General features: G+C 42.6%; 1 protein-coding gene across 1 annotated transcript; it reads left to right on the top strand.

The window, feature by feature from the left end:
- Positions 1-25,368, top strand: ppp1r14bb (protein phosphatase 1, regulatory (inhibitor) subunit 14Bb). The gene is made up of 4 exons (XM_071477766.1): positions 1-640; positions 21,783-21,866; positions 21,948-21,980; positions 22,126-25,368. The coding sequence occupies exons 1-4, from the start codon at positions 440-442 to the stop codon at positions 22,192-22,194; spliced, it is 387 nt and encodes a 128-aa protein (XP_071333867.1). The 5' UTR covers positions 1-439; the 3' UTR covers positions 22,195-25,368.
- Positions 25,369-25,598: the final 230 nt, after the last annotated feature.

The following is a 25,598-nucleotide window of genomic DNA, read 5'->3' as shown; positions in this document are numbered from 1 at the left end:
AGGGAGGGAGAGGGACGTGTGATTTCTCTTTGTACTGAATGAAGAGTTGAGGCCGGCTCCGACGCTGCTGCTGCCGCCACGGTTTTTATATAAGCACAGTTTGCATGCTGTAAATAGCGCAATAAGCCGGTTACACTTTACGCTTCGCCGTGCCCGTCGCTCCCTTTCGTGCTGTGGAAGCGACCGACCACTGCCAGTGTCCCTCTGAGCGCCTCCGGACAACAAAAGCAGCAGGTCCAGCGTTGTTTCTTCGGGGGATTTCAAGTCACACATCTATCAGTCGGGATTTTTCAGTGCGGAAAAGCGAGCAGCCGCGCGTCCTCAGTCCTCCTCTCGCCTCCTTTCCGTCGCCCCTTTCACACTTCCACACCTCCGGGGTTACCCCCCCCCCCCAGCCTAAAAAAACAAAAAAAACAAAAAAAAAAAAAACCGAGCGACCATGGCTGCTGTAACAAGCCCGGAGACGAGCCCTCAACCCCGGGTGTATTTCCAGACGCCGGCCGGCACCACGGAGGAACCGGAGACACCCGCTCGGAAGCAGGGACGCGTTACCGTCAAATACGACCGCAAGGAGCTGAGGAAGAGACTGAACCTGGAGGAGTGGATTATCGACCAGCTCACGGACCTCTACGACTGTGAGGTAAAGACCCGACAATAACCGGCCTCGGAGCCGATCGAACGTATTGATTAGGCGACTGTGCTCAGTAACAGGGCTCTACGGTACAGTTTAATAAGTGGGTTCATCAGCTCCCGGGCTTGTCTTTGTGTCTCGTCCTGAATCAAACTGTTGACAAAGAGACATTAATGGGCCCTTTGTCGGTGCTTTTGGCCTAGCTCCGCTTGTTCTATAGCCTATAGTAACCGGGCCACATGCAAACAGACGAGCTCCTGGAGGCAGAAGATCAGGAAACAAAGTGAACATTATAAGAAGTGATGAAATCATGTCAGACATTTACATCAGTGAGATTAAAGCCTTGAGGCTGAACTTCGGTCCTCCACCCACAGGTAGGCTAAATGTAGCATATGCAGCTTTATAGCCTAATCATGAAATGGGCAGCCTCTGCTCTCTGCTCTGATTGGCTGAAGCTGTTTTAAAGCACACCTGTGAATTAATCTAATCCAACATTAATGGCTGACTGGAAACCAGCACTTATGTCATATTTCAGTGCTGAAAAACATCGTTCAGCTGCTGTGATTAGAGAAATAAGTTGGCAGCGTCACTTTTTAATAGTAATAATTTAATGTAGATATTTAAAGAAAAACAAAAGACTTATGTCTGGTTGTGTCTTTGGTTTATGTATTATCAGGGGCCCCTTGTTGGATGCCCCCTCCCACCTTTTTCCTCTCTCCTACTTGCAAACTTTTAAGTAAAGAAAAAGCTGAGTGAGCGTGGGTGAGCCACTTTCATCAGGCAGGGGTGGTGGGGCCAAACCGGAGACCAATGAGCTGCTACTGATGCATCTGGGTAGGGGGTCCACTCATACATCTCCTTGTCAGTAACGGACCCCCTGGCTGCGGCGGTGACTGTGCATGACCATCAGGTGTGCTAGCTAACTTCAGACCCCCCCCCCCCCCCCCCCCCCCCCCCCCGCACCATCACACATGCAACCTCTTGGTTATGGTGACACATGGAGAACCGTGCAGTTATAATGTAACCTGGCGGCAGCTGTGGTGTAGCTGCTGGCGTCAGTAGTTGGTAAGCTCATGTGGGCTCTACTGAGCTGGCATTGACCCACATTCTATTCCTAGCATGAGGAATACGACGACTTAACAGGTTTGGAGAATTCCTAGTAGCCTAATGGAGACAAAAGACAGGGGTGAAGGAGGCTGCTTTGGTTTTTACTTTAAAAAAGTTTTTCGCAGCTACAGAATAAAAAAAAAAAAAAGAAATCCGGTTTTGCTTTGTGAGACTCCTCTGGGGTCTAGTTGTCTCCACATTTATGCCTGAAAGTTTAAAATCCAATCCGCCGGCAAACTGTAACTGAAGTGTAACCAGATATTATTCCAGTCCACAGTCAGGAAGGGTTAAAAAAACGGATACCTCTCTTATCAGGTGGTGTAAGAAAATCAGATTGTAGTCTATCCCACGTTTGTCTCTCCCAAGTTTGTATCCTACTTTCGTTGAGGTTTTAATGGCGGTCCGTCTGATATCCCGTGAGATGTTGATAATAAAGTAGCAGGGATACAATAGAGACTCACGTGCCAGCAGAGGTGATTAAATGGCCTGCAGAGGATTTAAAAATCAGTGTGCTTTGAGTGTCTGCCAATAATGGATTAATGTGCTATAAATCAAAGCTGTGTAGAGTCAAAAAAGTATGAGTAACCACCTTCAGGGGGGAATCTTTGCAGCCCTGTGCTCCAGTATGACCTTTTATAATTCAGCAGAAGATAATCAAAGTGGTTTGGAAATATAAGATCTTATTTATAATCTTATTGATCCCTGCGATCGATAGGAGGCAATCTGCAATTTCAGGGACAAGTATTTCTCTTTCTCAGTGTAGATTCATTCATTCATCACCCACCTTGCATCCATCTTTCCTTCATTCACTAATCCACTCAGTCTTTCAGTCATGCATGATTAAATGCACTGATGGTGTATTGTGAGTCTGCTTTTCAACAGCACAAACAGGGTCACAAAGAGCCCCCCCCCCCAAAAAAAAACTCACAAATGGACACACAGTGACAGTATCTGTATCTGAAACCTGAGAGTTGTAATGATTTATTATGGTCAGGTCACATGTATTTCAGGTTATATTCATGTAAATGAGGAATTAATTATTTATTTTATGTTTTTGGACACACAGTCCTCATTCATTTCTAATGATGATGCCTGTTTTTGGCGTTTGTCCACAGTAGTTCCTCATTTTCATTGTCCGGACCCCTTCCCTGCCACGGCTGTTAGACAACAAAGAGATTAATTTACAGTCGTTTCAGTGATGGAGACACATTGGGCTCATTTAGACAGGGAAATGTGGAGCACGTGCTACTAAACAGTGTAACTGGAGAGGCAGCTTTAGCCGGTCAGGGAGCAGAGCGGGAGCTGGGAGAACCCTGTTCACTGACAAAGACAAGGAGCACGTGGCTTGGGTTTTACTCCTTTTTTTTCTTCTTTCACCTTCCTTGCATCGAATTTCTTCTTTTTCTTGGCATGTTTGTTGTGACTCATCATAATTCACATTTTCATTTGTCACATTATTTCCTATTTATCAGCCTCCCCCTTTCTCTCTCTCCTGTGGTGGATGCACATTTCAACTATTAATAAAACCACATGGAGTTTGTTCAACGGGGAATTCATAAAGAGCTATTTTCCCATTCATATAATCCCTTTAAACATGCTACAAGCAGCCAGCCAGTCATTTGTGCCATTTACTCAGCCTATCACTCAGAGTTGCTATGGTTAATGGTGAGGAGCTGAGCCTTCATACGATTCCATGGCAACAAGGCTTGTCAAATGTTTATGTTGGTTAACCATGCAGTGGAAAATAGGGTTGAGTCCAATTCATGAAAGAAAGCTTAGTGAAACTGCATCATTTCCAAAAAGCCCCTGTGTCTTACCCTGGATTATAATTAGAGCCATTCAGTTATTACATTAGCAGGGTCTTACTGCATGCCTGCGCTTGATGTTAATGTGGCATTTGCTTTGTTAAAGAAACACTTCCTGGTTTGGTTAGGTGCCCAGCCCGTGGTAATCGTACCCCAGGGGGTATTTCTGCAGTTGACTGGAGGTATTTGTAAAATCTGGGGTAGAAATAAAGTATAAATTATTATTCAGTGTATCCATTGACTTAATATATCGATATATATTTAAACACATTGAGTCAACTGTAATACTTAAATACTAGATGCTTTTGAGAGCACAGGAAAACAAAGTCTACACAGTTAGCTACTAGCAATGGATGAATGGTTGAAATAGATAGGCTAAGCTAAGACTAATTAATAAACAGTTGAACTAGGAAGCTAAACGTAATGGAAACTGGTTGAATTATTTAGCTTCTGGCACTGGTAGAACTGCAAGCTAAATCAAGCTAACCTAAACACTGATAGATCAATCAAATTGTAACAATATCCATTTTTTATCGTTAATAGTGTTAACCAACAGATGAACACATTCTGAGCACGACTGGAGGTGCTGATGAAGGGACACCTGAGTTTTTCTGATACATCTGTTTTCAATAGAGACTCCAAATCCCACAACTCTCACCCATCTCACGGTTTATGTTTTAAACCCAACTATAAACAGTGGTAGTTTAAAAATGTAAACACTAAAGTGGCAGGAAATGTGAGGATTTGGGAGCATTATGTGGCACATACTGAAACGAAGGAGTGTTTCTTTAAGGATAGATGTTTGTTTAAGTTGTACACACTTTCTCTGTTGTTGTAGAGCCCCCACTCTATTACTGCCTTTGTATATATGGTGCTAAGTGAGTTTGAGCTCTCTCCAGGGAAGAGAAAAGTGGGGGTTTCACTCATCGAGTCCACAACTCCGCGTCTAGTAAAATGATTAAATTTCACTCCAGGCTTGGTGCCATTTCCATGGTAACTGGGCTGTTAGACGTTTATTTGTCAGTAAAGACTTATTTTCTCCTGCTTTGCTGTGTTTTCCGCTCATACTACACTGGAGCTAACCAGTAGCTACATAGTTAACTGTGGAGCGAGTGGGCGGACCAATCGCCAAACTCCAGGGTCCTACGTGGCCACACAGACACACACACACACACACACAAACACAGATGGGAATACGAGTGAGAACAGAGGCAGGATTGGTGAGCAGGAATGCAATGAACGGGGGAAGAGAAGGGAAAAAAAACTCAAGGGGATGGCAAGAGAAAAGGGAAAATGTAGTAGGAGTAGGCAGGGATGTCAGAGAGGGAGAAAGCATTTTTGTAACGCGTGTCCCCTGCTATATACACCCAGAAAATACAATGACAGGCACAAAGGTCCCTTCTCCGACTGCAATATCGATCAGACACTAAAAGCAGCTCGGTGACTTCTGACAGTTTGAGCTGAAGGTGTTGTAAAGCAGTAAACTAGTGTGTATCACTAAGAAGACAGTTTGTTCTGAGTTTTTCAATCCTGCTTTTAGAGGCAAACCATCACTCTGGGATTCCCCTCATGTATCACAGGCCAGGGAGGCGAATGGAGCATATATCCCCTTTAATAGTGTTTGGCTTGAGTTGAGTCAAAGAGGAGTTTTTCACCATTAAAATAAAAGTCAGCAAGACACTGAGTGTTGACTTTCTAACTCCTGCTAACATCAGTTAAATACCAGAGATGATAGCAATTTTTAAAAAATGTTTAAATTCCTGATGAAATATTCCGTTTTGCAATTTTCTTATCATAATGTTGTCATTAGTCAGTTGTTGGGTTTTTATGGTGGTGTTGGGACATTTCCACAATATCCCAACATCTATCCGAGCAAAATGCTGACTGCTGTGTCCATACAAATCTGCAAGTGGAGTGGGTATAATACTGTGTTGTGTTGCATAGTGAACAAAAACATCTTCTCTAATCAACAACTTTATGCATGAAAATAAATAAAATGTTGGCTGCAAAATGTAGAAAATAGTAACATCACATAGGCTATAGAGCAAAAACACCTGAGGTAAACAAAGGCAAAAAGACAAAAAGAAAGTTCACAGTGAAAGAGGAAATAGTACTAGCCGCAGTGCAACCCACACATGCAGTTAGATAGCAATCACAATCACTATGCATTTTGCACAGAACATTTCCTTCACATGGAGATTGCACATACAACTCCCAATGAAACATATGAACAACACTGGAAATGTTAATCTGTACACTTCAAAATAAGTCTCCACCAAATCCATATAGGATTACATAGGAATTTAAATGCTCTGTTCATTATTTAGCAAACACTACACAAACACATTATAATGAATAGCACATGCTGTTCCGGCCTTAGTCGCTTAGTCACTTAGTCCCTAAGAGGAACTTTGTAAATTGCTTATTACTTAATTGTGTTGCCTCATTTGCACTTTGAGTCTGTTGTGGTCGCCAACAACACACAGTTAAAGAAGTGATGCATCCTGGTGTTGTGTGTCTGTGTGAGTCCTCAGAGAGAAGTGGGTAAGGAGAAGCCTAACTGTGGGAACAGCTGTAATTTCATAGCTTTGGTGATGGATTAAGTTGGCCTCCTTTTACTCCTCCTTCACACTGTGATAGGACACACACACACACACACACAAAAACACACATGTAGAGTGTGCACCATTTGCTTAAAGCTAACACTTAAAGGTCTGAATACCAATCAGAATTACCCTGTTTACTCAGGATGCGTAAGAGGGTGACTACAAAGAGTGGTTGTTACACAGCGCGAGTGAAAGACCCCAGTGTGTCTCTGTAAACACCCCCCGTGCTACACACACACACACACAGACATGGAGACACACACATCGTGTTAATAGTTTACATGTGGTTCTACATGAACACACAGTTCTTTTACTGTTGGATTGAGGGTGAGTCAGCGTGTACTGTCGTCTGACCTACTGACTGACCATGTGAGTGTTTTTAAGACAGTGAAGGAATGAATCAACCAAGTTAGAGAGGAGAAAGGCCCGCCAAGAATATTGTGAGTGAGGGAGACTAAGCATGTGTTTTTTACTCTTGTGTGAGCAAGATCGGAAGGAAGTGAAGAACGCCAAGCGAAAGAAGGCATGGATTAAGAAAGAGAGGGATGCAGAGAGAGAGAGAGAGAGGGATGTGAGTCATTCAGAGGAATGTTTATGGATGTTGTCACAGGAAGTCTGTGAGAAAGAAGGAGTGAGACAAACGCATACAGTATAGAGAAAAATGAACAACACTAACAAACCACTTTCCCTCAAAAGCGAGCTCTACCCTGCGCACACCTGTTGGTTCACACAAACACACACACACTCACATGTCCGCCTTGGCTTCACTAAGTAGACTTGCACGTGTAAAACTGCACTTGTTTTTGTGTAAAGTGCAGTTAAATATTTCTAATCTACCAAGAGACTGCATGGCAAAACGGGAACAGTGAAAGAATCCCACACACGTTCTGACTTGTAACAAACAATTTAATGCAACATTTCATTACTAGACCTCCATCAGGCAAATGCTTTTCCAACAATGAGGAGCCGTCTTAAATAGGAGTGGCTGTAAGTCAGCCAATCACTTCATCCCACATGAAGTAGAAGATAACAATAAACTGATCAATTCATCAATTAAAAGATTGGAAACTTACACATATAGTGACAAATTGAATAGATAAGTTAATAAAAACAGTTCATAAATGGAGTCAGGAACTGTTTTAAACGTGAGTGAGGTTTGAGGTTAAGGTTTGGTTGATGTTGGGATAAGAGGAATTTAATACACAACATCTGTGGGGAACAGATCGTCTGGATAATTATCCCTTTAACTAATGAGTTAATGGGCCATTTTCTTCAATGCAAAGTATCGGAATCCTTTCAACAAAATGCTTTGCTTAAATGTCACTGTTAACGTTCTCCAATATGTCAACCACTAAATATGACATTTAGTTGATGGACAGTCCTAATACTGTGTGTACACATGTGTGTTTCTTCCCCTCATTGTCTTTATCTCTTATAATCGCTGCTATGTGCTCTGTCATGTGTCAGCCAGCATAGCCTGTACAGTACATACTGATTGCCTCACACCCTTCCACTATATAACCCCTCCAGTATTAAGTTTCAGTACTAGCTGAGCTCGATGGGCTTGTCACTCCGTCTTCTGTCACGCATGCAAGGTCGTCAGCCAAGTGAAGGCTTTAAATAATGAAGGCTTTAACAAAACCATTTTTACCTTGAAGATCACAAGTCAAGATGGGCTTGTCTGCAGCTTGCTTGCGAAACTGTACAGCTTTCGGCAAATCTAACAGCAGGCATTAACTCGTTTAAGTATAATGAGAGAGTTTACAAAAATGAAACTATTTTATCCTGCAGAACAAATTCCTATATTGTGTCTACAATTAACTGGCTGAGGCTGTTAATACAGTCTATTTTGTGATGCATTAAAGCACCCCTTTGCTTCTCTGCTAATTATTTTGACTGATTTACAGTGTTTTATTTTGTAATTAATGCATTTTAAGACCGTACATATGCATCTGTTTTGTCAAAGCTGTAGCACCCCTGAGGAGCCTTTTTAAAGTAAGCATGGGTATAATAGTGATGTAGCTTGGTACACAAGCCAGTGTTATTACTATATGTGGCTCCAGGGTGTAGTTGCTATAACAGCGCTTTTAAATGAGATGGATATGAGGTTTTGATGATGCCCGATTATTGGCCTCCATGCTGGAACCATATTAAAATAATTGTACAAACAAAGCTACTGTCCTAATATTTAACAGTTGCGACTGCCGTTGGCAGCAGCTGGCATGGATCCTTGGTATGGAGTCATTACCACTATGAAGTCTGTGTGTAAGTGATGCCAACTGCCTGCAGGTTGAGTGAGGTAACACAGATCCTCTCAGGAGTGTATTTTAGTCCCAGGGGGTGCATTAAGAGCAGACGCCAGTTGAGGCGTTTGTTAACTGCAGGGAAGCATATTTCAGTTTGTGGCTTTATTCCCTGTGTCTGATTGTGTTGTGTGTTTATTGTACTTTGCGAACAGACTGTGCAGGAGCACAGCACAATGACCTCCCTGTTCATACTGAATATGTAGAGACGTTGACGGAAGATGTCAGACTTAGCTTGCGATTTTTAATATCAGATAGTTGCAGCTTTCAGCAGGTAATAATAGAAATACAGTCAGGTGGGTTCACAGGGACAGACTGCCCTGCCCGTGACTCCCTGACCTGAGGTCCCTGGCAGACAGCCACCGATCAAGAGGTTGCCAGGTCAGAGCGCCGGTGCCATGTTGGCTTCATAGATCTTCCATGATGTCAACGCAGTGTGAAACCCAACTTAAGCTCTCATGGTATCGCAACATCCTACAGCGGACGTCATGTGGCAGGATTCTTGTGCCGCTGCTGTGGTTAAAATGGTCGTGTGAAGAAATGGATGAAAGATGTCTGGACAGATGGACAGACAGCTGTCAGGCAGATAGACTAAAAGTACAAATACTCAAATTACATTATCTTAGTGGTGCATCATGAATAGATGCGCTACTGTTTCCTTTTCAGTTTAATATACCACATGTTGTTCGTGTGTCATATTTACTTTGAAGCTGCAATTAGTTTCAGAGGAAGAAGGAACAACGGACCATATTTGGGCAATGTGTCTGAGTGACAGGAATGATTACAAGTTGCTGATTCATCAGGGAGTCAGTCTCACTCACACACACACACACACACAGGATTAAGACTATTGATAGAACAAATCAACAAGTGTTAGTTATAAAACTTGAACAAGAATTAATACATGTAATGACTTGAAAGAGGAAATGAGAGACAGAGCAGCAGCTGTGGTCACTTTAAAACATTATTGTGCTGGTAAAGTATTAAAGGCAGAAAAATAGAATCATAATGTCCTCAGAAAACTTCCTCTCCAGCCACCTCTCAAGCCTACAGGGGATGTGTGTTTTATATTTACTTTAATCTACTTATCATGGGTCTGTAAGTGCCATAAAACTGCACTCAAAACTGTTTGATCCTGCTTCTGTACAAACCTTAGAGGAGAGGAAAAGAACAGCCGGGCAGAAAGAAAAGAGGACGATCCTGTAGGGACAGACATAGGACCTATTTTACTCAGTAAGCAAAACCATCACCCGAGCTAAATTAAGATTAAAGAAGTAAAATAGGTCGGTCATTGGACAGTGAAAGTGACATTACGAATGAATGCCTTAAGTTTCATATGAAATCTTAAGACGACAGCCGTGGCCAGCGCTTGTCTGTTCATCCGTCTCTTGAATACAGTATATCAGGAGCAGCTTGAGGGAATTTCTTCAAATTTGACACAAACTTTCACTTGGATTCAATGAACTACGTTTTGATGGTTAAAGGGCAAAAAGGTCAAGGTCAGCGTCACCGTAACTCATACATTATGAGAAATACTGTTAATATCCATTTATTCAATTCTTTCGAAGTCTTCACTGTATATATTACATGAGTCTGGACAGACATGGATGTAACACACATACAACTGTGAGGTGGTAATTCTAGTTTTATCTTGGAGCTGATTGACTGAATTTGGAAACGACCCAGAGCATTAACCTATTAGATTACCCAGTGTTCAAAAAGTCAGAGGTCGTGTTGATGATTGATCAGCATGAATGAATTATAATAATCCCTAATCCCTTTTGAATCCACTCAGATTTGATCTCAGTCAGGGCGGAATGAATTAAAAGGCTGCACAAATAAACACGGATGAAAACCGATGAAGAAAATGTTTAAACGGAAGCTGCGTGATCCTGCAGGGTTTGCCAAACTCCGCTCGTGCCCAAAACTAAACGGTCACAACAAAAGAATAAGTCATTCAGTGAATGACATGGCAAATGAACAAATGAACGTGGAGGTCTTTGATTGTGTCAGTATTTCCTGCCAAGAGTGACATAATGATAATCTGCTGTAATCCTTATTTGTATGCATTCTTATTTTAATCTGCACGTAATCTCTTGTAGTGGTAATGACCACGCTGGCCCATAGAGGATGTGTGTGTGTTTGTGTGTGAGGTCTTCTCTGTATGTATGTGTGTCTGTGCTTTGTATTATTGCTAGTTTGATCCCCTGGCAATTAGTGATTGATTGAAGGAGAAGAAGGAAAAATCAATTTGTTGAAAAACTCCAGGCAACTTTTTCCAATGTACCCAAGACACTTGCACCTACACAGCCCTCACACACACACACACACACACACACGTCGATATCAGTCTGTGTATGAATTTGTGGAGCATTAAGATCTGCCCTCTGTTTTCTGCTGCGGAAAATCTCAAGAGGAGATGGAGAGTGGAGGTGGAGGGTGAAAGTGGGCACTTGAGATGCTGCTGGTATCACATATTTCAGATGAGGGATTTTGTAATTAGAGTGGGCTGAAGCGAGAGGTGGATGTTCTTTGTGTGTGTGTGTGTGTGTGTGTGTGTGAGAGAGAGAGAGAGACATAGAAGCTGGGTTTCCAGCCAAGTACTTTTATGCAGATCATAAAAAGCAGCATGGAAATTGAAAGTAAAGGTTAAAAGTTAGCAACTGAAGGTGATTTGTACACTTTCAGTCGCTCCTGAATTTTCGCAGGTGTTTGTCTGACAAACAGTTTCTAGCTGATATAAATGCATCAAATTTGTTTTCATTTTTTACATCATTAGAAGATTTTGCTCAAAGATCTGTGGGTGTTTCTGTTAACCACTTGTTGCTGTGTGGTTTCTGCACTGCCCTCAGATCACCTGTCAATCAAACTGGTTGTACCGGGATTTCTTTGCACTTTGGTTTCCGTCAACAAGGTGTGAGTTTCAGTAGGTTTTTTTGGCCGCTGAGTCGTGGTTCTGTCTGTTCTCAAGAAATCAGTGTGGTTGTGGCTGGAAAGTTGAAGTGCATCACTTCTGGTGTGCCACACTGCCACACACTGAGAGTTAAGTAAGATAAAGTAAATGGTGGGGAAAATGTATACAAAGCAAATGGGTATTGATTTCTGTCAGTGTGTCTCAGACCTTTGCTATTCAGTTGAGTGGAGCAGCTGCTGAGGAAGAGTGAAACTGGGCGGCAGCAGCGACAAACTGTTGCCCTCATGTAGTCGTTAGTGAGTGTGATACAGCAGCAGAGCTCCAGCCCTGGCAGCATCGCGCCGTTGCCAGTACAAGTCTTCGCGGGGCTGGTCGTGACCCTGAGGGACCAGCAGGGTGACTCCCCAGTGAGGCTGCGGCACAGACATGTCCAGTCAACACACAGAAACCACTGAACCGTTCAGTCAGCCCAAACAAGCTGATGTGGGAATCATTCAACCGTAGAGCAGCAGCTATGACTGTGGGCAGTTTTTTTGGGGGGTCAAGGTTGGGTGACCGTCTACTTTTTAACTGCAAATAGATTTTTAAGTGTGTGTGTGTGTGTGTGTGTGTGTGTGTGCGCTCTGGGGGGAGTTTGAGAATGAGTGAGCAATTAAACTTGAATTTCCTGACCTTCTGGTTGAAGCTAAAGCTACGAGATTGACAGAAAACCACATTTCTCTCAGGACCTTGAACTGTGATGATTGTTAAATATCTAAAGATTGTCTGCAGGCGTCTGCCATATAAACGTCAATGTGTAATGAAGTTACACCATTGGTCCCCGAGTTGTCGCCACTGGTCATTGCTCTTCCACAATGATTTAGCATGAACAGTGTTGCATTTTTGTCGCTACATTCACCAACTTTTCAGATCCTTGCAGAAACCTTTTTTTTTTTTTTTTTCAAAAAAGCACCTTGCAGCAAATCTAGCAACTTTTCAGACAAACCTTAGCGACTTTCCATAGAAGAGAGTCACCAGTAGAGTTATAGTTTTACTTTAAAACTTAAGTAAACTTTTTACTTTATTTTTTTTTGGAAATTACTGCTTGTTCATATTTAGTCTTTATGGGCCACGTTTAAGTCGGTCGCTATTTCATACTTCCGTTGTCTGACAACAGAAACAGAAAAACAGCTTCATTGTGAATGCAGCTGTACTAAAATACTGTACATGTGAACACAGACCGGAGGAAAGAAGCAAACAGATTGAGGCCTGAAACCGGCCCAAACTAGGCAGGATGCAAATAGCCGACAGTGTGGTCCAGCTAGTCACTAGGTTTTGATGTAGTCCTGTTCTTAGAGAAAAGCTCACCAGGTGAAGCCATGTCCTCCAGAAACTCTGTAATTCCCTCCGTTACTAAGTTAGCACTGTAACCTGTATTACTATGCATCTTTTGAGCTCTCCTAATGCTATATAGTATATATGCTATTGTTACCTAATTACAGTGTAAGAACCAGCAAAAGCACTGTGCCTGTGTGCTAATTATAGTGATGAATCTTTCCTGGCGTCGTATGAAGATACATTCTGTGTACTTGGAGTGTGTTTGGTTTGGCTTTCTCCTGCAATAAGTCTGAAGCAGCCCACACAACAGTATGCCCACATCACTACCAGCAGGCTCTGAAGGCTCTGCTTCTTTTTACTGTACATGACAGAGCCCTTTGCATTTTATCAGTGGAGAGATAGCAGGAAGGCTGACAGGGCTGCAGAGTCTAAACAGATGGAGGCTCTGGTAGGATGTACTAAATGAGGGGTACGTGTTGTTTTAAGAGGGTTTTTAATAGAACAATAGCATTAAGGAGCTATGCGTGTCCTAAAGGTGCACTTAGAGATCCATTAACAAGTTGATTTTCTTTACAAAGAAACTTTCTGTTTGGAACATTTTTCTTCATCAGTGGGAACAAAGCACAGAGATAATCTCTGGAAGAGGGAGAGCAAAGAAAATACGGCAGCGCTTTCTCTCTGCTTTTCATATGATTCAAAACAGGACATCATATTCTTCCTGGGAGGAAGTACATCCAACTGATTAGATGTGTAATAGAGATGAAGATCAACCACACACACAAACAAAAGGTGCACAGGAACACACACAAAATGCAAATGTCTGCATACTCCAGACTGGATTACGGACATTGTGTTGTATTGATTATGGATTGCTGTAGTTTATGGTTGTGTGTGAGGCCACATATTCATTACAGCAGCCAGTCACCACTTAGATTAATTACACACACACACACACACACACACACACACACACACACTAACTCTGTCAACTAAAGTGTTTATGTTAACTCACACACACACTTCCCACAGATACCTTCATCCTCCCCTCCCCCGTTATCTTCCAAGGTCACGTGCTCAGACAGGAAGTAGCTGGACGAGCTGGTGCTTTAACCCCTTCAGTGCTCAAGAGAACAAGAGGAGACCCTTTTGAAGCTGCATTTTCTGGAGTTGCTCATTTCAGAAAGATGTTTTTGTCGCCTAAAAGTGGTTTTAGAAAAGAGCCTAAAAAAAAAAAAACGGAAGCTGGTGAGATTTATGTGCTTGTTATTGTAAGAGCAGCAGATTCCTGATGAGCAACCGTCTGCACGTGTGTGAGATATAAGGGGGATGGAAAGCAGCAGGCGTTGACTGACACAATGCATCTCTAATCCCTACACCCTTGTTGACCCCTCAGTGACTCACTCACCCTCATATTCTCTCTCTCATTGGGTCATAAGTGGGATCATGCCTGCAGCAAGGTGGCCCAAACGCTATGAACTGCCCCATTACAGACGCACTGAGGGGGATTTCTACAAGAGCAGCACAGAGTGGTAATGCCAGCCACAGAGGAGGGGCATCAAAGGAGACATAAAGGGAAAGAGTGTGGGGGGGGGGCATGACATGACAGGAAACAGGTTCAAGCCCAGTATTTTTCCACTATTTCCATGCTGGACTCATCCTTTGTGTGTGTGTGTGTCCGTTTGTCTGTGTTCATCAGATGACAGTAGACCAAATTACCAGATCAGTCACAAGGCTGTCACGAATTTCCACTTCAAGATGATTATGCAGGAAACCTTTCAGCTTTCAGCTCAGAATATTTTACTTATTTTGACTTGTAACCTTTTTTTGGCTCTCGTATTTCAGGCCACTTAGCCATCTTGTCTCTGTACCAGCATGTCCTTTACCATGCACAGGAACTACTTGCGCATTATCTGCCAGCGGAATCTCAACAGAGTTTACCAAAAATGAGTTTTGAGCTCTGGGAAAGAAGTCAAACGCATAAATCACAAAATACCTCAGTCTCTACTTCATCCTTCCTTGCTCAATCAAATCAGTGCTTATTTGATACACAGGCCTGTGCATGTATACGATGTGCAAGTTTGAAGGTGAAGCAATCAGTTCATTTGGGAGCTGTAGTTACCTTTAAAACACCCTTTTCTGCAGCCATAGTCAAATACATGTTTTTAGAAGCAGGTTTTATCCTTAAGCTACAACAGTCCTGAGCTGGAGCACTGCAGGAATATGTGTTTTGGTGGGTTAAACTAACCGTGTTATTTATTATTATTATTAGTGAATGACTGATTAGAAAGGTTTATCAAACTAATTTCCAGCTGACCTGACACTACCTCTTTTAACCTGGAAGTTGTCAAACCTGGTCGACATTCACATATTTCATCAAGATGTTCTGCTCTTTCAACCATGTCTTTTCGCTGGCTTCGAGCCACTCGACTTTTTTTTCCCCCATCGCTGTTCTCACCGCTTCTCTTTTTTCCTCTCACCCTCACCTTCATCTGTCGCTCAGCACACCTCAGTGGGGGACTGGATGTTCTCTCTGTCTGGGTTGCACCAATAATCCTTTTTTCGCAATTATGACTAATTTCAGTTGATGAGCTCTTAGTATTGACAAAGTGCTGAATGATTTATTGCTCAGGCCTTTTGATTTGGACCATTAGACAAAGGTGATTAGAGCACGCTGCAGTTTTCTCCCTTAAAAACGTCCAACATCCTTTTTTCTGAGTGTAAAGAGGCAGAAAATCCGCTGTTTGGGATTCAAACATGGTGCTCTTAGTGCTCGACCAATTGACCCTCACTAATTGACACCGTGACACCAGCGCCTTCTTCTCTTGGTGGGGATGATACAGAGCAGGCAAACTGGTGTGTGAACACTATGTGCTCTCAGCTGTGAGAACCAAAACACACACTAGCAGTCAAACAATCTCAGTAATGTGTGTCTGTAATTTGTCAATATTACTGCTACATATTTTGTACCTGTGTCACTTTGTCAAGTCGGCCAGCCGAGGGTAATTGTTTTAATGGCACACACACATTCACAGAGTCTCTCGTACACACACATACAAACACACACACACACACACACACACACAGAGTATAATCACTCAGCAAAAATACTTCCCTGCTTGGACTAACCTCAATACAGAGTCCTGCTACAGCTAGAAAGTCACGTAGTGGTTGTGTAGCAGTGTAACGTTTCATGTAACATGTCAACCTCTGCTCTCTCGCCACCTGTATTCCCCCCGTGGGAAAGACTTAACAAGAGCAGCACATGAAAGGAGTGAACGGAGTAGAAAGGCGTCTGGTTGTCTCCTGATGGATGCAGAAAGTATCACTTTGCCAGTCGCGGCAAAACAAACGCGCGCACACACACACAAGGAAACTGGAGTGAATGGTGACATTGTCGAGTGCCACGTGTCCCACTTTTCCTACTTCTTCCTCCTTCCTCCATCCTGTCTGCTCCAGCCATCACTTCCCTCTGGTCTCCAGCTTCCTTCTCCCCCCTCCTCTCTATAGTCCTCCCTATAGTCCACGCAGCCAAAACATTGTCTTTGTCTTTGCAGCAGAGCGGGCAATCTGCCATCCTGAAGCCCGACTATTTTTATCCTAGTTTGTTAGTGAGGCGGTAGGAAAGCAAAAGTGGCTCTTCATCGTCCATTGTGTAGCTTTTGGTAGACCTGAGCCTCTTGGTAATTCTTTACATTTTCGTTGCTTTCTCCTGCATGGTCAGAGGTTTACACACACAGTTTACACAGATCCTATCACAGGAATCAGTTATGGAGTGTGTTATCTCAGGAGGCCATGCTGTGTGATCCTTGCAGGTGGCCCCTGTGACCTACTTACACATGGAGCCTCCCACGCTCATGAGGAATTGGCTTCTTTCCATCTTGTTATTGTCATTTCATTAGCCGTGTGTCTATATGTGCTGATAGTCCTATTAGCATCTGACTGGCAGCTGTGGAGAATTTCCTCTTCGTGTACTCTAACATCTGCATAGTTTGTTTTTCACTCTTCAACACTTTATAGAAACAAATCTGGAACTCAGAGTCACTGTTTGAAGTTTAAATCAGATCTGAGGTCAGTTGAGTTGCTGTGAAATCAAGCTAAAATAAAAACTGCTGACGTATGATTAAGTCTTTTAATAAGTAAAGACTCTGACCAAACTTCCAAGAAACCCTGACTTTACTTCTTCATCTCTCTGTCTCATCAGTTCCTATTCCAGAGATATTTACAGTAGTCATGATAGGCCGTTTTGTTGTAATTCAAGGGCGCTGACCTACTTGTGTGTGTGTGTGTGTCTGTCTGCCTGTGTGTGTGTATGTCTGTGTGTGTGTGTGTGTCTGTCTGTCTGTCTGTCTGTCTGTCTGTCTGTCTGTCTGTGTGTGTGTGTGTGTGTGTGTGTGTGTGTGTGTGTGTGTGTGTGTGTGTGTGTGTGTGTGTGTGTGTGTGTGTGTGTGTGTGTGTGTGTGTGTGTGTGTGTGTGTGTGTGTGTGTAGCTTATGTTTTTCCAGTGATGAGGGAGCTATATCTGGCATTTGATCTGTCCAAGCCTGCAGCCGCTACATAGCCCCCTGTGAGGAGAATAGTACTATGACCTACACACACACACACACACGCGCGCGCGCGCGCTCTCATACTGTCACATCTCATTCTGCTCTGTTCTGCAGGCAGCCTGCAGACAGACAGTGTGTCTGTCTATTGCTCTCTCACAGTGTGGTGGTGTGTGAATCATATTTTAAAGCTGGTCAGGATGAGTGTAAACTACATTTAAAGAGCACAGTCCAATATGTTTATATGTCAGTTTACAGAATCAGTTTGTTTTTCAGGTCATGCTGGTGTGTGTGGTGTAAATCTGGTTCTGGTAAATCTGTCACTAAAAAAAAAAAATCACCTGCACTTAATGTACCATGTAACCCACAGACAGGCAACACCTGAATGAGCAGGTGGTTGAATATAACCAGCGCAGGTGCTTCCATACAGGTCACAGAGGTTAAATGAACTCACCGTCACCTGTGGCCTGTTTTAAAGAGAGTTCAGCTCTTTCGATCAGCTGGTTTCACTAAGTATAACATCAGCGCTCCTAGAAAACCAGTATCACAAAGCTGTTTATCAACTGGCTTAGTTAACTCTAGGTTCACTAATCCAGATACGACCATGCTCACTTGATGTGATTTACAGTAATGTGAAATACACAATGAAGCTGAAACATAAAGACATAAAAACATACAATTAATACTGAGGCCTTAACAAGTGTGAGTATGATTGCTTCGTCTTTTCTAAATAGTGTAGTCCTGTGTAAGTATGAAAAATAAAAGGATTAATCATCGATAATCCACTAATTCTTCATAATGAACAAATGATTATGAATGAAAGCAGTTAAAAGTAAACTAAGGCTGTTTGTGCTGCCAAAAAAACCCCCGAAAAAACATACACCCTGTGCAAAAAAAGTCCCAGAGAGACGGTCTATGACTGAAGTAGCATTATAATTTAATAAGCTCATTAACAGTGTGTGGTTTCTTTTCTCAATAGAAGATGAGAGTGTTTTTCATTTGCAATTATTATCTAAATCAACTAATATTAATCTGGGCAGCATTAAAAACATTCACACTCTTATGAATCCTTTTGGGAATAAAGGAAACTTAGTGCAGTTAATGTGCAGTTATAATTACCACTCGTTAAGCTTTAGTGTGGTCTGTCATGTTTTTTAAATCCTATTAATATATAAAAAATGTGTCTCTGTATCACTGTGAAGCTGTTCTGAAGACTAAACACCTAACACACTTGATCGCACTGTGGCTGCTGTAATATCATGTGTCACACACCTAAACACAGATGCAGAAGTTTATTGGATGATTACCAGACAGATTTACAGTCCAGCTAATCCTTTACCTCCAGATCACTGTCAATTGTTCCACACTGCACCGCTTTGTTTACTAGCCGGCAGTCTGTGCCAATACCTTGTAGCCATCTCTTAGTCCAGATCACATCTGCAGCCAACAGTAAAACCCCTCCAGACTCCAGACTAGTTCAGTAAGTCAGTCTGCAGGATTGTTTTGGAAATCCTCCCTCGTGATTCTGCTTTCTTTGTGTCTCCTCTCTGAAGCCTGTCTTCCGGCCTTTTTCAGCATCCTCTCTCTCTCTCTCTCTCTCTCTCTCTCTCTCTCTCTTTCTCTCTTTCTCTCTCTCTCTCTCTCCACTCAGCTGCTCCCTCTTCTCGATATGCTTCTTAGCCTTTTACCTTCCTTCCTCTTGGCGTTCCCTTCCCCCCTTGCAGATTTAACATGCTGTCTCTCAAATTATTTCCAAGTAGGCTGTATTAATTATATTACTATCACTTTTGTTTTCCACTGCATTGAACTGCAGGTAGTAGATTACATTTACCTTGAGTATGTCCCAGAGCCAGTCACAGAGCCAAATCATCTTTTCTCCTTTCAAGCATATCATCACGGGATGACTTTTATTTTTATATTCATTTGTTTCCTTTGTCCTCTTGTTCGTTCTTTCTTTCTTCATATAGGTGCACATAGAGCCCACATGTTGTGTAGAACAGTCTTTGTGTCAGACAAACAGCCCATGCGTGCATGCATGTGTAAATCAGACAGCTTCAATATGTCTGCTGTGTGTGTGTGTGTGTGTGTGTGTGTGTGTGTGTGTGTGTGTGTGTGTTTGTTTCAGTGTATGTTCACCTTTGTGTCTATAGCAGCTTTAATTTTGAAAGAACACCAGTCTCTGTGTTTGTGTGTGTCTCACTCTCATCTGTTGTGTGTCAGTTTTTTGCACATTTTTATGTTACTGCTTACAGTATGTCTGCATGTCAACTGTTTGTGTGTGTGTGTGTGTGTGTGTGTGTGTGTGTGTGTAGTACTCTGCTGACAGTAAGTCTGTCTGTCACCTCCAGTCTCTATCTCACACACACACAGGCTGTCCTGCTCCGAATTAAATCCTTACACCCCGCCCTCTCCACATAGACTCACACCATCACACACACACACACACACACACACACACACCATCACACACACACTCGTCATCCAGCTCAGACTGATTAATGATCATTCTATAATTCTTTAATCCACGTGTGTGTGTGTGAGGTGTATATATCAGACAGGACGTGTGTGATCTTAAGTTTTTTGAAAAATCTACCATTTGGTTGTGGTGACACACAAATGTGCACACACAGCATGCTGTGCCTGTCTGTCTCTGTGTTTGTGAGTCTACATGACTTTGTGTGTGTGTGTGTGTGTGTGTGTGTGTGTGTGTGTGTGTGTGTGTGTGTGTGTGTGTGTGAGAGAGAGATGGGGTAGGGGGCAGTTGGGCAGGTGCAGAGACAGCTGGTGTGGGCAACTCTAACCGAGGGGGAGTGAGGGAGAGATTCCTAGAGAATGACATGAATATAGGGTAGCAATTGAGCCGCAAAAGAGGGGTAAATGAGTGTTTGTACGAGGGTGTGTGTGCACGCGTGTGTGTGTGTGTGCTGTTGTTGCCAGTTGTGAATCACTTTGATAGCACACACTGAGCTAGTGTGTGTGAGTGAGACAGATGGAGAGACGGAGAGAGCGACGGAGACTATTAAACCGCTTTTTATACAGCAGCAGATTAATCAGAAAAAGAATTGATCGGATAAAGAGAGAAGGCGTGGCGAGACGGAGGGGGGAGAAAGAGACCGACGAACTCACTGTGAACCCAGTTTTCAGTTTTATTCCAATCAATATCAGATCTATCGCCTTTTTCTATTTGGGGTCAGCTTATCAGTATCAGGCAATGGTTGCTTCGCTTCAATGAGTGCCCCCAGTGTATTTTTATTTACTGCAGCTATCACCGTTTAAATGTGAATGTAAATTACGAGGCCATTTTGATTGACTGGAGTTATTTTACTTTCTGTGCAGCTACACTGATTCAGCGGAGCAGATTTCACCCTTTTGCATGTTTTCACTTGAGGCAACAGTGTGACAGTCAGCAGTTTTCAGGGAAGCAAAAATACATGTCACCCTCTCTATGCATTAGAGTTCAGAGTGTTTGTACTCATGTCTAGTACAGACATTTAGCGACAGTGTAGTTTTTATAGTAATAAATCGAGTCAAATCTACATCCCAGATCAATGTTAGAGATAATATATACAAATATAAGCTGGTGTTAAAACTAGAGTTTAGTTTAGTTTTAGGAAACACAGTTATTCACTCTCTTGTTGAGCGCACAAATATCAATACCACTGTCATGTGTTCACTAAATATGAAGCCTCATCCAGCCACCAGTTAGCTTAGCTTAGCATCAAGACTGGAAACAGGAGGAAACGGCTAGCCTGGCTGTGTCTGAAGATCACAAAATCCACCTACCAGAAACAAACGAAGAAACACATTTTATCTTGTTTGTTTGATTTCTGCAAAAATAAAAACTTCAACATTTTGACAGGCTAGCTGTCTCTCTGCTAAACTAAGCTAAGCTAACTAGCTGCTAGCTGGAGCTTCATATTTAGTGACAGTGGCGTCAAATCTCGCAGAGTGACTACAGTAAATTAGACACGTACGCAGAGTCGAACGTTGATACTGTCACCTGAACGCTGCTTTATTTCCATTATGTTTTGTTGTCATTTGAAGCTGTGTGTAGGGATGTGAACATTAGTTTCATCAGTTTACTTTCTTTGTGCAAACGTTTTCACAAACTGCACATCAGTGAAATATAATAATAATAATAATAACATAATTACATTTGAATAGACATTATGTTTTTTTCCCCCCTTGCTCATTAAATATTCTGTCTACTTTCCTATTTCTCTTTGTCTCCTCTCTCTTCTCCCTGTGGTCATGTACAACATGTGGGGGGGGTGGAAGGACACCGCCCTCTAGTGTTCAGAGATGGACATTCATCGGTCAGCGTACCACGTCACTCAGAGACACAGAAACGCTGGTGCTGGTCTATTTGCGGACGACCACATAACATAAACACAGGCACTAAGAATAGAAAGGGGTGATGAGGATTTCTTTCCATTTGTCCATGAAGGAGGCTCCGACAGTGAGCTGTCACTTTGGGTTACTCAGAAGCTGTGTCGACCAACCAACTTTTTTTTTCTCTAACTGTGCTCTCTTCTCCTTTTTGTTATTTGTGTCACAGGAGGAGGCCATCCCAGAGCTGGAGATAGACGTGGACGAGCTGCTGGATATGCCCAGTGATGTGGAACGGGCAGCCAGGGTCAAGGTAGGACACGGTGCTGGTGTCACAGCGTGCAGGGACGCATACATGTGCAGAAAGTTCATACTGTCTTCGTTTGTTTTACAGGACCTACTGGTTGACTGTTTTAAACCTACTGAGGTAAGAAATCTTCCTCCCTTCCTTCCATCCCCCCCCCCCCCCTCCCCCAGACACTTGACTCCCCCAAATCAACGTGCTGTGGATTTTTTTGTTTGTTTGTTTCTGAATCCACCTCATGTGCTTTGTCCCTCCTGTCTCTCCGTAGGACTTCATCTCAGAGCTGCTCGACAAGATCCGAGGGATGCAGAAGCTCTCCACGCCTCAGAAGAAATGATGGTGTCACTTCCCTTCCTCCTCCTCCTCCTCCCCCACGCCCTCCCCCCTCCACCTCAGCCCTCACCTCTCGTCTTCCTGTCGCCCCCTATTCTTTTTTTATTTTAATGTCAGTTTTCTTCCATTGAAGATTTTCATGAAATGCGGTAACTGAACCTTGTTTCCTCTTGTTGTTAGGCCCTCTGGTCTAATCCCCTTTCTTTATTTTCTTTTCATCTCTTCCTCTTTTTGCCTGGATCCAGTCCCATAAATCTACTGTTATTTCTCATTTTTTGACCTTCCCCTCTTGCTTGTTGGACTTCCTTCTTAAAAATTTTCAGCAAAGACAAGAAGGTAAAGAATCCGTAATTACCAGACAAGAAGAAGCAATTCATTGGTCTTTATCCAGGCACTCTCCTTCCCTCTTTTTTCTACTCCTGCCCTTCCATCACCCCTTATTTGGCTTTACTCCTCTCCCCCATCCAGCTCTTCTTCCTCCCACCCTCCCCACCATCCCCTGCTCCACTCTCCATCTGTCTGAGGAGGAAGAGGAGGGGAGCTGAGCTGAGATGAATCCCATAATTACTTGGAGCAGTGCAGCCGAGAGTGGGAAGAGGAACAAGAGTCGGCAACAGCCAAGAAAAGGGTGGAAGGGTGAATGCTGAAGGAGGAGGGTCGGAGGGAGGAAGCAGCCAATCATTGCTTATATCTCCACCAATGAGATTCCTTATTTTGTTATTTCTAAGGGGTTTAATGTTGTATATGATCCAGCTACCAACCATTATTCTTATGCTGTTTCCTGGTTCAGTTCGAGGGCTTGGGCATATTCACTTGACTTTAGTTTTTTAATTAATGAACTTTTTGGGGTCAGTACAGCTAATTTTCCCCCCTTAATCAGAGGCATTTGCTACAGTGGTGCGTTTGAAGACTGTCTTTTTTTGTGCGTGTCTTGAAAAATCTGCACTATGTCATTTTGGGAGGAAAATCTGAACCTCTGACCGCAAAGAATATTGTATGGTGTATCTTTAGTACAGCAAAGAGGCGAATTTGATCCTTGGTGTAGTGGTTGAACCTAAAAGAAAGTCACTGGTTGGCTGTGGTGGTCGTAGGCTCCGACCAATTTTAGACTTAAGATCTTCCTATGAGGGTAGAGTAGAAGTAGGTCGTTTTAAGTTGGGTGTGCTTGACTAGATTTCAGATTCTTACAGAATAAAAGGAATGTTTTTCTTTCCTTAAATGCGTAGTGCAGTCCCTAAGAGAGGCTGTTTAGAAGCCACTGCTGTCCAGCCTGCACATACATATGAACGTCTGTGTGTTGCTAAATGCTACGTGTGTATGTTGCTACATAATGTACGGCAACATTCATAATAGGAGTGTTTTTCTGGCCTGTAAATTCTGCTGTTCTGTACGACAAATTTGATTTTTAGTATAGGACTGGTTCCTGTTTTCTTTTGTTTTTGTTTTCTGGATGCATTTTGTCACACACACACACACAAACACACACACACACACACACACACAGAGTCCGACAGGGGGACCTGGAACAAAGCTGCCTTGTTTTTTTTTTTGTTTTTTTTCACCCCCCCCACTCTCTCTATATTTTCACTGTCTCTCCCTTTTTTTCTAAGAAATATTTAGCCCAGCACATTGTTTTGTGTTTGTCAGACATTGGTACAGAGCGGTCACATGTGCATCGAAACTCTGAAAATGTCTTTTCAGCTCCGTGTTGAGGTGGAGACTTTGTGCCGAACCACCAATGAGATGTCTGAGTAGGAGGGATGGAGGCCACTGTTTCAACTCAAGCTGTTTAAATGCATTCACCCCTCTTTTTTTTTTCTTTTGTCTCTCCCTCTCTCTCACACACACAGGCCACCCTTGAGGCGGAGGAAATACATTAGCAAACACAGCTGCCTCTTACACAGATGTGTACACACACACACACACACACACACACACACACACACACACACACACACACACACACACACACACACACCGAGTGCAGAGAGAGAGAGAGAGACAGGTCCTCAGCTGTCACAAGATCCGTGTTCCCCTACTGCAGCTGCCAATCATCTCCTAGAATAAGCCATCTGTTTCTGATGCTGAGCCAATCAGATCAGAGACCGAAGCCCATCAGCCAATAGGAGGAGCGGTAACGTTTGCTGTGATTCCTGTGACCAATTGCTGACACCTGCGGTGACAGCAGACCTCCACTGTCTGTCTCTTTCTCTCTCTGCACACACACACACACACACACATTTGAACACACACACACACATTCTGGCCCATTTTCATCTTGCTGCTCTGTTATTTCTCCCTGGCATCTTCTCTCCTCCTCCTCCCATCCATTTCCATCCTTCTGTCCACCCTCCCTTTCTATCCTTCAGTTTCCTTTTTTTTTGAAAAAAAAAAAACAGATGTTGCCTTAGGTATTATTTATGTTACACAAACCAAATAAACGGGAGACATTCATTTTTAAAAAGGTAACACACACTGCTAAAAATGTGTGTTACTGAGCAGAACTGCGGCACGTGGAGAATCTCGGATCTTCTGTCGCTCCTTTTCTCTTCTTTTTTTTTTTGAAAAACAAAATGAGATTCTGTTGTTTTTTTGTTTTTAGAAGTGAGTGTTTAATACTTAGGCCTTGATACAGTGATTTTGTTTAGATAAAACGATGTTCTTTACATTTACATTGAATACTGGTCTGTTTTTATTGTGATCATGACACTTCTTGATGCCAGGCCTTGGATTAACATATAGTTGAACAAAAATCCATTCAAATACACTTTGGTGTGATTGCTTTTGCTTTCTTGGTGGCATTTCCAAACCAAACGCCGTCTGCAGTTTGTTGGAGACGTTTCGATTGGTCAGATTGTACCATGAAAGCTCAATCAGTAGCTGAATTTGAATGGATTTTCATTTCTAAATCCAGGTTTGGATTATACCTTCTTAGACTGTTATTGAGAAGTCTGTTTTTTTACTGTTGGGGAAAATTGCAAAAAAATATATATACTGATTATTATCATTGAGGCTAAATACAAGAGCTAAACCATGTGGATTGCAGGAGTGATGGTGTTTTTTGGACAATGATTAGATCAAACCAACAAACAAATGTAGCAATATCAACAACAGGTCTTGTTTTTGCCCAAATTTTGTTACACTTTTATGCAACTTTAATAAAAACATGTAAAATGGACATATCGTTTGTCTTTTATTATTGGGATTATTGGTTTTCCTGTTAGTTCTGTGCAGTTTATTGAGTTTTTTTTTCCTTTAAGCCATGTCAGTGACCGGCATGCACCACATGAAGAAATGCAACGCTGACATTATTAATGCTGTCAGTTCCACCTGTCCTCCTCTTGCTATGGCATGCCAAAATGTCTGCCATGAAAAAGGCCCATTGTCCAAATGACATGAATTCCACCA

Source organism: Trachinotus anak, unplaced genomic scaffold (assembly GCF_046630095.1).
Source record: "Trachinotus anak isolate AG129_WGS33_773 ecotype Australia unplaced genomic scaffold, CSIRO_AGI_Tana_v1 ptg000005l, whole genome shotgun sequence".
Taxonomy (NCBI): domain Eukaryota; kingdom Metazoa; phylum Chordata; class Actinopteri; order Carangiformes; family Carangidae; genus Trachinotus; species Trachinotus anak.
The sequence above is the reverse complement of the archived record's forward strand: the minus strand, read 5'-3'. Positions and strand labels throughout refer to the sequence as shown.

Coding starts and splice junctions, on each gene's coding strand:
- ppp1r14bb (XM_071477766.1), top strand. CDS start 440: ATGGCTGCTGTAACAAGCCCGGAGACGAGCCCTCAACCCCGGGTGTAT. Junction 21,867..21,947: donor AACGGGCAGCCAGGGTCAAG/GTAGGACACGGT, acceptor TTTGTTTTACAG/GACCTACTGGTTGACTGTTT. Junction 21,981..22,125: donor ACTGTTTTAAACCTACTGAG/GTAAGAAATCTT, acceptor GTCTCTCCGTAG/GACTTCATCTCAGAGCTGCT.